The sequence below is a fragment of the Xenopus laevis genome, chromosome 3S (genome assembly GCF_017654675.1).
Source record: "Xenopus laevis strain J_2021 chromosome 3S, Xenopus_laevis_v10.1, whole genome shotgun sequence".
NCBI classification, from domain to species: Eukaryota; Metazoa; Chordata; class Amphibia; order Anura; family Pipidae; genus Xenopus; species Xenopus laevis.
In genome coordinates, this window is record NC_054376.1 from 64,982,129 (window position 1) to 64,995,308 (window position 13,180).

The 13,180-nt window shown below is 38.4% G+C and overlaps 1 protein-coding gene across 3 annotated transcripts in view; it reads left to right on the top strand.

Moving 5' to 3' along the window:
• The first annotated feature begins 2,119 nt into the window (after positions 1 to 2,119).
• Positions 2,120 to 13,180, top strand: part of LOC108713033 (kelch domain-containing protein 10-like) — a 44,984-nt gene continuing 33,923 nt past the window's right edge. Inside the window, exon 1 of one of the 3 annotated variants that reach the window (XM_018255695.2) lies at positions 2,120 to 2,276. In XM_018255695.2, the coding sequence (XP_018111184.1) occupies positions 2,210 to 2,276 (67 nt within the window). In that variant the 5' untranslated portion in view covers positions 2,120 to 2,209. The remainder of the gene's footprint in view (positions 2,277 to 13,180) is intronic. The other 2 variants (XM_018255692.2, XM_018255693.2) reach the window with 2 other exon arrangements.

Sequence of the window (13,180 nt, forward strand, 5' to 3'; positions counted from 1 at the left end):
ACAATTCTTCAAGCAGCACCTTTTTATGAAAGCAGGTAACCTATTGCCTTATTTAAAAAAAATCAAAAGTAAGCATCCAAAAAGTGTAGTATTTCATACAGTGTAAAAAGAAAATATGATTATTAAACAGCTGCTAAATGCTTTTCACAGTAACTATATTACATTTACAATTATTTTACTCCAGATGCTGCCTATTGTACATACAGCTTTTTTTTACGATATATTATATTGTGCTTTATTATTCATAAAATATTTTTTAATCAGGAATGGTTGAGCTGGTGTTGTGATTTGAATAAGCCCTACTCAAGCTGCCACCCCTAATATAGACCCTTGTCACACACATGATAGTATCAAGGGCCTAGAGTAAGTGTACTTTATACCCTTTCATCAACTATAGCATACTAAATATTGCTTTCTGGTCATAGGAGCACTAAAACAAATCAGCATTTTTATCAATTTTAAAAACTAGGGTCTTATAGGGCCACCATCTTGTGGCTTGTCAGACGTTTCTCATGCACAGTATAGTAATGCTAGTTATCTGCACAGTCACAGTAAAGTAAGAAAGAAGTTTTTACAAGATTGTGCATGAGTTGATCCCAGACAGGCAAGGGACAGTGTGAATGGCAGCATTGTGCCCTCTGAAGAATACCCCACACAGGTGCATTTTTCCACAAATGAAAAGGGAGCCAGAAGTCCAAAGGCACCTAATAAATGTCACTTTCTTGGAAAGATAGTAATTGTTACATCTATGGCCACCTTAACATTTGTTGTACTTGAGAGGTGCACTAGAAGCTTTCGTACTTTCTACTTATCCATCTCCTGACAGAATCACTTTACTTTCTTATTACAAAGAGTGTTGTAGTGGGAGGTTTCCTGTAATAAATATTGTTCAGTTATGAATAAACGTAATGGTTACTTCCTGAAAATGGAGATTAAATCATCTTGTTCAATGTTTTTTTTTTTTTTAAATGGAACAAAAGTGAAGAAATGCAATGATGAAGAGGTAAAAAATGCAGCTAGATTAGTTACAAACTGATTGAGATCAGTAAAAACTGATTCTTTTTTTCTTCATGTACTTCCTTGTGTTGGAATGCATGAAAGATCCCAACTAAGTGACCGCATAAAAATGCTTGTGTGTAAGAGCACTAAAACAAAGGGGTATACAGGCCTTGTAAAGCGTGAGGAATAAAACAAAGTATGCAAACAGCATATTTCAGTTTATATAAAAAAAAATCGGTTTTGGTCTCAATGTTTTAAGTAAACGTTAAAGAGAACAAAGTTTTAAGTTAGAATTATGTACAATGTTAGGAAATTGTGTCAAAGTTACACCTGGGCAGTAACCCATGGAAACAAATAAAATGTTTGCATTCTTTGTTCAACCTGAAGCGGGCTGAAAAAAAACTAGTCATTGATTAATTGGTCCCCTAGTTAAGCTGGCCATAGATGTTGAGATTTTTAAAAGATCAGATCCTGATCGTGAGACCAATATCTTCTCAGAACGATTGTACGATCGTACGAATTTACCATCAACTAAAAATACCAATTTGGCAGGAAAACAAAGGGGAGCTGCCTGCTTGGCCCTGCAAACATAGAGAGATTGCACTGGGGCCGAAAAAGATTTTTTGACCTGGCCGATCAATTTCCCGACAGATGTCGGCCGAAAAATCGTAAGATGTACGATCGTTCGAATACCACTAACCGCACGATAATTTCGAAGGATTGGTCGGACTTCCCTAAAATCGGTCGTTCGGCAAGAAGAATCGTCGCGTCTATGGGGACCTTTACACCACTGCATTGGTGACAAAGACAATCATATTGCCATACAATACCTTATAAGTCTTTAATTAAACAATAATACAAAAATGTGTAATGAGTAGGTAGGGTTGCCATCTGGCCAGTTGTATTTTTTCCAAAAAAGGTGGCAACCCTAGTAATGATTGATCTATTAGCTAAACCATTGAGGTGAGCAACACCTTAGATACTACTCTATAGTATAATAATAATAATTACATTCTTTAAAGTTTCCCCTAAATAAGTATAGCTCCTAATACTGAATACAGTTAACATAATAGCAGTCCTTGCCCTACTCTATCAACCAGTAAGATATATTGGTTTCCGCGTCACGCTGATAAACGGCCTTTCCGTGCAACTCCTCTGTTTCCGTGCGGAACCATTTTCCTGTGCGCTTTCTTACTCTCGGGGTCCTGTCATGGCGGCGGAAGCCGGTGGAGGAGAACCGTTGGTTAAGTTTGTTAAGCTGAGCGGGAGAGCAGCAGGTAAGGGGGCGGTGAAGTAGGGAGGCCAAGCAGCTAGTATCGTGTAAGAGGGTGGCTTTGTTCTGGGGACAAAATGTATGGGGCCTCGTTATGTGGTCTTCATTGAGCGCGACTGTGCAGCCCCTAGTGGATTGAAGGCACAGGTGAGCATTGCAGGCCAATTACACGGGGTCCCTGTGAAAGTAACGGATTCAAATGACTCAGACTGATTGTAGTTCGACGTATAATCAACTTTTAGTCTGCGTCACATACGGAGTTATGTTTTGGGAAAAATTGCCAATAGTTATTGATCGGATTTTGCGTGAGGTCTTTAGAGATGGGCTTTCCAGACTCCATTAATTGCTTTCGCCTGTTCTTAAATGTCTTGGGTGAGGCGGCTGTATAATACACACACACAATGTGACGGCGGCTAGAGGAGCAAGTTGTAACAACGATGTGATAGACTATTAAAGGAACAGTAACACCAAAAAATGAAAGTGTTTTAAAGTAATGAAAATATCATGTACTGTTGCCCTGCACTGGTAAAACTGATCTGTTTGCTTCAGAAACACTACCATAGTTCATGTAAACAAGCTGCTGTGTAGCAATGGCAGAAATTGAAAAACGGCTATATGGCACAGGTTAACTAATGGATAACAGATAACACCATTAGACAAACAGAGCTTATCTGCTGTGTAACTTAAAGGGATACTGTCATGGGAAAAATTTTTTTTCAAAATGAATCAGTTAATAGTGCTGCTCCAGCAGAATTCTATACTGAAAACCATTTCTCAAAAGAGCAAACAGATTTTTTTATATTCAATTTTGAGATCTGACATGGGTCTAAACATATTGTCATGTGACTTGTGCTCTGATAAACTTCAATCACTCTTTACTGCTGTACTGCAAGTTGGAGTGATATCACCCCCCTCCCTTTCCCCCCAGCAGCCAAACAAAAGAACAATGGGAAGGTAACCAGATAGCAGCTCCCTAACACAAGATAACAGCTGCCTGGTAGATCTAAGAACAACACTCAATAGTAAAAACCCATGTCCCACTGAGACACATTCAGTTACATTGAGAAGGAAAAACAGCAGCCTGCCAGAAAGCATTTCTCTCCTAAAGCGCAGGCACAAGTCACATGACCAGGGGCAGCTGGGAAATTGACAAAATGTCTAGCCCCATGTCAGATTTCAAAATTGAATATAAAAAAATCTGTTTGCTCTATTGAGAAATGGATTTCAGTGCAGAATTCTGCTGGAGTAGCAATGACAGGATCCCTTTAAACCTTTTCTCCTTTGAATGGCTGCCCCCATTGCTACATAGCAGCTTATTTATATAAACAATAGTAGTGTTTCTGAAGCAAACACACCAGTTTTACCAGTGCAGGGCAACACTGCATTATATTTTTATTACTTTAAAACACTTATTTTTTGACGTTGCTGTTCCTTTAATGTGCTTAATAATAAAAACGGCATATAATGTAGTACAAGTGTTAAGATATAGGTTCTTTTATTTCTACATAGCTTTTAAGGAGCCATTTTCTTGTTACAGCTCATTTCAAAATTCTCTTTCATATACCACATATGTTATGGAAAGAAGGTAAAGTTGCTTCTTGCCCAATCAGTACATGCTTTATGCCAGTCTTTGGAGCAGCAACCACATTGTCCTGTACTTTGCCCTGTGTGGGAAAACAATTGTCCCTTTGCTACAGGTTCCTCCTTTAGCCATGGAGCAAATACATATAGGATAATATTCCTATAGAAAGCTATTAGTCTGCAGAAAAACCTATAGTATATATAGTATAGTTTATAAAATATGAAAAATGTATGAATGTGTATTGCCTGATCCCTACCAAGCTTTGTTAAAGGAGAACTAAAGCTAAATGGCATGAATGATGTACATTATGTGTTGAGCTTCTGAACCAGCTCAAGGCAACCACAGCCCATTAGTAGGGAAGATCTGTGCCTCCAAAGATGTCCCAGTAGTTCCCCATCTTCTTTTCTGCTGATTCACTGCACATGCTCTGTGCTGATGACACTTACTAAGATTAGGAACTGATGCACAATACACTGAACATATATCATATGAATGTCACAATATAAGGCTGATTAAGGAAATAATTATTGGTACATGGCAGCTCAGAACCCAGCACAGTTAGCATCAGAATTTAATAATCAGCCCAGTAGAATCAGATTATATCACAGGAAAACCTCATTTTCTGCTTGATTTTTCAAAGACCCCTAAGCTTCTCAACAGCTGCTCAAAGCACATTGAGTATATGAGTGTCACAGACACTCTTAACAAGATCCAAGAAGATCTTGTGAGAACTTTGTCGTAGTAATAATCCAAGCCTTCAGAGATGTTGATCTTTTAGGCTGGCTCAATAAGTTCAGTAAATAAAATATGGTACAGTAATATGAAAAAGTTTATGAACCCCTCTTAATTCTTTGGAGTTTTGTATATCAATGGCTGAGCTTTCAAAGTAGCAAAATAGCAACTTCCTTTTCATATACAACATGCCTTATGGAAACAGTAGTATTTCAGCAGGTTATTGGATTAATAGAAAATATGCAATATGCATCATAACAAAATTAAGACCGGTGCATAAATTTGGGCACCCCAACAGATATATTACATCAATACTTAGTTGAGCCTCCTCTTGCAAATGAAACCGGGTACACATTATTGCACAGCCAGTTTTTCACATTTGATTGCATTTCATACAACTGAATGCTGCTTCACTAAAAATCTTTGTTTAGAAAACACCCCAGTGGGAAATGAAAGACTGAGAGGAGTTCGCAAACTTTTTTTATATGACTGTATGGATAGCCATATTTATGTTAATTCTCCATTAAAGAAGAACTAAACCCCCAAACTAATGAAAATCCCTCTCTGTTCCCCCCCCCCTGCACAGGTGTTAATACCTGTAAATGCCTCTAAGTCTTTAATTACCCTTCGATGCAGAGTCAGCGCAGTTTAGCTCACAGGCGCCATCTTCACCGCTTTGGGACCCTTCAGCAATTTCCACGGCTGTTGGTGCATGCGCAGTTGTTCGGGACTGGAGAATTGCTATAACCGCAAATGCGCTGATAAACTGATTACTTACTGGAGTCCCAAAGCGGTGAAGATGGCGCCCGTGAGCTCCTCTGTGCTAACTCTGCATCGAAGGGTAATTAAAGACTTAGGGACATTTACAGGTATAAACACCTGTGCGGGTGGGCTATTGATGATAGGGGTTTTCATTAGTTTGGGGGTTTAGTTCTCCTTTAAAGTGCACGTTTTCTGCTTTAATACTTTACAACAAGTTCTAATTGGAAGGGGGTCTAAAGCTTTCATACTCTACAGTTAGGCCACAACGTTCTTAAAGCGATACCGACACTTTCCTATGAAAATCATAGGAATGTGTGTATCAAGGAGGTGCTGCACGCTGAATAGTTTCCACTAAAAGCCCCCTCAAAGCCGACCCCAGCATCCCAAACCTTTGTGAAGCCGACCCTCTGACACTGCTAATGGATCTTCTGCGTTGCTTTAGTGACGCTGGGCTGGGGGCACATCGATCCTTCCATAGGCTGAAGTCCTGTTTTCATTTGTAATTAGCCTATAGAAGGATCACTTTAACCTGCCCCCAATATATTGAAATGTGCTGTACATCCCAGTGAATATTTCAGAGCAAAGGTATTAACCTTCTAATATATAGTACCGATATGGGACCTGTTATCCAGAATGCTGGGGTCCTAGAGTTTTCCCGATAACGGAATTTGGATCTTCATAGCTTAAGTCTGCTAGAAATCATGTAAGCATTAAATAAACTCAATAGGCTGGTTTTGCTGCCGACCAGGATTAATTATATCTTAGTTTGAAATAAGTACATGTAATGCTTTTATTACAGAGAAAAAGGAAATGATTTTTAAAAATGTGGATTATTTGATTATAATGGAGACTATTAGAGACATACTTTCGGTAATTCAGAACTATCTGGATTACATACCTCGTACCCGTATATAATAATAATAAAAAAAATATATATATATAAATGTGTGTGTATTTTTTAGAGCGCATTTGCAACAATTGCCTTACCAATGCCTGGTTGATTGACCCTTCCGTAGTACAGTTTTGGTGGACCAGAAGCACACTGCCACTGTGGAGCTATGGAGAGTAGACGCTCACCTCGTTGCTAGGCAACCCACATGCTGGGGAGCATATCTCAGCACTTCGGAGTTAACAATCGCCATCGGGTGCCACTAATCCACCAACTCCTCCTAAGTAGTGTGGCAATATGATTGTAACCCTGTACTGTATGTGGGCAATGAGCCAAGGATAGTAGAAGGACTTGAAACAATTGGTCTATACAGAACATCCAAGGTGTTGGCTGAAACTCACAGATGTGTGAATGCCGGGGAATTCCATACCGATTCAGTTGAACAGAAGCCACTTGGATGAGTGGTAAAACATTTTTAAAAACACTAAGGGGCACATTTACTTTGCTCGAGTGAAGGAATGGAATAAAAAAAACTTCGAATTTCGAATGTTTTTTTTGGCTACTTCGACTACGAATCGAACGATTCAAACTAAAAATTGTTTGAATATTCGACCATTCAATAGTCGAAGTACTGTCTCTTTAAAAAAAAAAAACTTCGACCCCCTACTTCGCCACCTAAAACCTACCGAGGTGCAATGTTAGCCTATGGGGAAGGTCCCCATAGGCTTTCTAACAATTTTTTGGTCGAAGAAAAATCGTTCGATCGATGGATTAAAATCCTTCGAATCGTTCGATCTATTCGACCATATGTAAATCTTCCCCTAAATGTCCAGTTTCCTATGAATTAATTTTACTAGATATTTTCATTTTGTATTTGTGGTTTTGAGTTATTTAGCTTTATTTTTTTATTTCTAGTTTGCAATTTCTGTTTTCTGGTTGCTAGGGTCCAAATTATCTTCTCCACCATGCACTGATTTGAATAAGAATAGAAGAGGGCCTGAAATGAAAAATGAGTTGTAATAAGTAGCAATAACAATACATTTGTAGCGTTACAGAGCATTTGTTTTTTAAATGGTCAGTGATCCCCATTTAAAAGCTAGAAAAGTCAAAATGCAAATAATTAAAAAATAATAAATAAAATGAAGGCCAGATGAAAAGTTACTAAGAATTCAACATTCTATAAGATACTAAAAGTTGACTTAAAGGTGAGCCACCCCTATAATATATTTATTTACACTCATCTAATGAGTATACTTAACATAGAGAGGATAGAACATAGAGCGTTTCCATATGTGCCATTGCCCTTTCTGTTTTAATCTTGAATGTAAAACTAGATAAAGTAGTGTTTATATGCTGTGGTCTGTGATAAATGTGTATTTTTATCAGTAACATGATTGGGTTTTTTTTTTTAGCTTATATTCAGTTACCTGTAGATGCATATCTTGCATTCCAGAGTTCAAGGTTCTTCTACAGCATATAGGAAAATATTTCATTGAAGCACTTATTGTGAAGAATTTTTTAAGTAACATTGTTTTGTAGTATAGGATAAGCGTTACATTCAGCTAGCATTGCTACAGACACCTCCTTTTTTTACTCAGGCACTGGCAGAGTTTATGTAAAAATACTTTTTTTGCATGTTGAGAGCACCTGGAACATTTTGTTATGGGAAAATAAACCGTTTTGACAGTATTGTATTAAAAGTATTCAGTTTTATTTATTGTTCTTAAAACAAAGTGTTGTGCAAATGAACATTTATATGGGTAATAACTATTTTGAAGCCCAAACACTTCAGTAAAAAATATGCACTTATTTTGCAGTTCTTCAAATTCTTTATAGACCAATTGTTTCAAGTCAAGCCCCACATTGGAGGTTCTACTTTTGCACAGGGGCCGTTTTAGCTCACAACAAGCTTACATGTATAAGAAAATATTCATGTCTAGGGCAACAAATATGTTTTCACTGCAAATTTTACTGATTTTCAAGTTGGGCTTTCATGTTAGAGAACTGATATACAAACCTGGCCATAGGTGCAAAGATGCATTCGTACAAAATGAAGGTTCTTGCGATTTTCAGATCTTGTGTGGTGTGTTGAAAGGATTATTTCAGCTACCGATAAGATCTCTGCATATATTGCTTATCTGACAATATCAGTGGGTGACTGTCATTACTGTTTGTAGGATGGGTTAATACAGGATATCTTTAGTCTTAATTTGCTTCCTTGGACATTTTTAAAAATAAGTGGCCACTTTAAGAATTTGCACCATCATCTCTAATAAAGACATATATACGACCTATATGTACCCGCCCTATTCAAATAGACCTCAGTGTAAGTGTACTAATGAAGTTTCACTAGGCTAACACTAGCGAAAGTTCGCTAGGAAATGCTTGTGCTGATGAATTTACGCTAGCGAAACTTCACTTCGGCTGCCGAGACACAACTTCCCATTTTAGTGAGTTAGCATAGTGGTAGCGAATTAGAGCCTGACAAAGTGGCGCAAAGTGCGGCGAAGCCTTCACATGTGAATTTGCCCCTTTGTATCAAATGACTGGTCATACAATGGAGCTGAACTTGCTATTGGTTATCAGGAACAGGGAGATCAGCCATTGAAGGAAATGGTTCTCGCATCAACTTCAAAGGGTTACATTTGGAAGGAAGGGAATAGGTTTAAACTGATTTTCTATACAAGTAATAAGTAAAATATATTTCATGTTTCCATGTAACAGCATTCACTTTTATATTATAGGTGACACTGATTTTTTGGAATAATTGTAATGAATCAAGAAAATAAATCCACTGTTAACTTTGTATTTCTTTTTCCACTATTTTGTTTTGGCACTGTTAAATTAGCAGTTTACACTTTCGGGCAAATTCTCTAACTGGTGAAAATTTGCCAGCGACTGCTTTGCAGCCATCGCAACACTTCGCCAGGCATAATTTGCTAGGACAACAACAATTCCCTAAAGTGCGAAGTTGTGTCCAGGGTGCCGAACGCGGGCAAATTTTCGCTAGCGTTACTTCAAAGTGAAGATGTGCTAACGTTGCCTAATTTGCATACGGCGGGAAATGATCGTTACATGGACGTTTATGTTGCAGCAAATACATTACATTACACAAGTCCAGGGAACCTTTATAAATAAAATAGAGTTGTTATGCCCTATACATGAGCCGACTGTATAGTTTATGTGCCATATGTTAGAAAATGTAGGGGGGAACCTGGCTATCACTCTGGGGGAAAAAGGAAGACTCCAGAGTTTTTTTTGGAATTTTGCACTAAAAATTGAGGAAGTCCTATGCACTCCATTTCACCTCACCTGGTCTGACTTGGCTTAGGCAAGTCTGGTGAAAGAGGTAATTTTCAGTAAAATCCACATCTTAGTGAATTACGTTTGGAGTTACGTTCGTTTGCCAGAATGAAAATTCGCCTGGTGTTAGAGAACGAAGCAATGCTAGCATCTATCTCCTTCGCTAGGGAAGTGACGCCTGAAATCGGCGAATTTCCGAAATGACGCCACTCTGGGGAATTTTCGCCCTTTGGGGAATCTGCCCCTTTGTGTGTACAACAGGTGGGTTTGCGTTGAAGAGATAATGATACCAGAGATGAACACTATAATTTTTATATCTATCATTCCTATGTATTGTTTTTGCATTATATTTGTAATTTTGCCATATTTGTGCAGCAATAGTCAGTTAGCATTAGAAACTGACAGGTTTAGGAAGTTCAAATAACACTTACAAAAGCATACCTATCAGCAAAAAACATAACCTAAAGGCAACTTTTAGGGCTTTTACACATGGGCATTTTTTTATGTGTTTAACTGGTAGTTAAACAGGCTTTTACTTAATTTGCCTTTCAGCGCGTGTGTTTAGAGGCAGCATTCTGTATATTCTTGAGCTTGATAAGCGTTCAGCTATCAATAGAATGGAGGGGTTTCATTAGGAACTATAAAATATGCTCTTTGCTGCTTTAAAATAATGCAATGCATGTGTTTTTTTTTTTGCACTCGGCATCCGTTTGAAAAATGCAGGAACAAATGCACGTGTAAGAGCCCTTGTTGCACATTTAGTATCACGTTAAGGTTCATTGTATATATTTTTAAGTCATGTGAATACAGAAGAAAAATGAATAGTCAATAACAAGTGGACATTTGTGAATAATAAAGCTGAGCATGCACATAGTTAGTCCATGCCTGGTGCAATAAATGCAGGAATTGCATACAGCTGTGTGCCTTGCTTCTGTGTTTTTTTTTATACTATGCATGACTACGCTTCTATAGTTTATATAAACTAGCTGGTGTGTAGCCATGGGGTGAGCCATTCAGGCTGGAAAAACGGAGAAAAGGCGCAGGATACACAGCAGATAACATAAGCTCTTTAGTATCCAATGGGATTCTTCAGAACTTATCTATTATGTATCATGTGCTTGAATGGCTGCCCCCATGGCTGCCCCCATGGCTACACAGCAGCTTAAAAGTAAGGTTAAAACTAAGTAAAGGTGGCCATACATGGAGAGATCCGCTCCTTTGGCGATGTCGCCAAATGAGCGGATCTCCTTCCGATATGCCCATCTTGAGGTGGGCAATATCGGGCTGATCCGATCGTGGGCCCTAGGGCCCAACGATCTGATCCTATCTAACGGGCGGTCGGATCGCGGGACCGCATCAACTAACAGATGCGGCCACGATCCGACGGGATTTTTAGTCCCATCTGATCGAGATCTGGCCGACTTTCGGCCAGATCTCGATCGGGGAAGCCCGTCGGGGGCCCCCATACACGGGCCAATAAGCTGCCGACTCGGTCTGTCGGCAGCTTTTATCGGCCCGTGTATGGCCACCTTAAGCCTTATCAGAAAGGTCCACCTAAATATACCAGTAAGCCCTCAAAGTAGTACTGCTCTGAGTCCTCTGTCAAAAGAAACACTGCATTTCTTTCCTTTTACTGTGTACACATGGGCTTCTGTATCTGACTTCCTGCTTTTATCTTATACCTCCTTGCCCCAGGCGTGAGCATGCTCAGTTTGCTCCTCATCTCACCCCCTCCCTTCTCTGCTGTAATCTGAGCCCAGAGCTATAAGTGTGCAGCAAGTGATGTCACACCAAGCTAATACTGCAGCTGCTATCCTAAACAAGCAGAAAGCTTCTAGAGCTTTTTACTCGGGTATGGTAAAACATTCTACAGAATAAATAAAGCATTCTAGCTTGCACTATTGCAGCTAATCTATTGCCAATAAAATGCTTCCGTAGCTTTCCTTCTCCTTTTGGAAATTGTTTGAAAACAATTTGAAATGTTGCATTATTTTGAGAGAATTTAATTCTAAGTAACTTTCGCGTATGACTATACCTTTTTATTCTCTGCACTGCTCTTGATTCTTGAGAAGCCAACTGTCCTCCTACCAAGACTCCAGTTCCCACAATGCTTTGCATTTTCTGTGATTAAAGCAGTTATTCATCTTTAAATGAACTTTCTGTATGATGTAGAGAGCAATAATCTGAGACAATTTGCAATTTTAATTAAATGTTTAATCAAATATAAAGGTTCACTTTAAAGTGAACCAACCATTTAACAGTTTACTTATGTTATATTAATTTACATAACACAACTTTTCCATGATTTCTTTGTGGAGTAGGCATTTAATATAAACCTTTTGATTTAGTGATTAAGTGATTAAACACCCTTTTGAATAAGGATACTTTTTCAATGGACAGAAAGGTCAGTTAATGTATGATTGTTGTAGTGTGACAGTTAGTAAAGTTTCACCCAACTGCTAAAAGTTTGCCTTTTTTGTGGCAAAATCCATTGGTGTGTGTGCTGACAGAGCATTTTTACTAGTGCAGCACTACAGGATTAGCCTGTTTCCTTCAGAAACTCTACAATAGTTTATAAAAACTAGCAACTGTGTAGCAATTGGGGCAGCCATTTAAAGCTGAAAAGGCACAGGATACAAAACAGATAACTCTAGTATACAATGGGATTCCACAGAACTTATCTGTTATCTACTGAGTATCCTGTGCTTGAATGGCTGCCCCCATGGCTACACTGCAGCTTGTTTGTAAATGACAGTTGTGTATCTGTACTCTATATTGTTATTTTTTGAAAACACTTTTTTTTTGGCGTAACTGTCCCTTTTGAATATACATAATGAGCTTTCTATAAACAGGACTCTCCCATATCCACCTGTTGCCTGTCCAGGGGCTATTAATCTTTTTGGCAGCTTTTTTTATTCTGGTTGCTCAGCTTTGGTGCCCCTATACAGTCTGCAAAAGCTGGCCAAAATGTTTAAGATTCTGTGGGCAGTTTTACTGTTTAAAGACTGACTCTTTAAACTATTGCATTACTTATATAAAGGAACTATGCAAACCTATCTTCAACATTTCAAACCCCCGCCCCCACACTTCCCATTCCATTAACTGTGCAGTGGTTACTTTTTTCTTTTCATGTCGATGCAAAATGTGGGAAATGGATATATTAAATATAAGTTCTTGTAAAATACGTTGTGTCAGCTCAAAAGAGTCTGGCAGGTTTATTTCATCTGACCTCTGGTTACCTCAAATGTTACAAAACATCACATTTCTCAGGAATAACCCACGTGTTCTGTGATCCATTTCTTTGTGCTTGCTAAATGATGTTTATACAACTCCTGGTCACCATGGGTAACTTTATCATCTAGTATTTAGAACTAAATGTTCACCTTGCCTTAATTATGCAGTTCTTACATAGACCTCATAAAGAGTCATGGTGCCTATATGGAGTTATATAAATACATAACTAATTTAGCTCTGTGCATTAAAAGAGGTGATTTGGAAGACATTTTCACCATGCCCCTAATAAACGAGAAGCAGTGGCATCGATTTTCTGCCATTGTGCCAACTGTGTGGATTAGGATATTAAAGATCCCCTGTAAAATCATCTTTGTTACATTTCAGTGTCCAAATATATGATGGCATT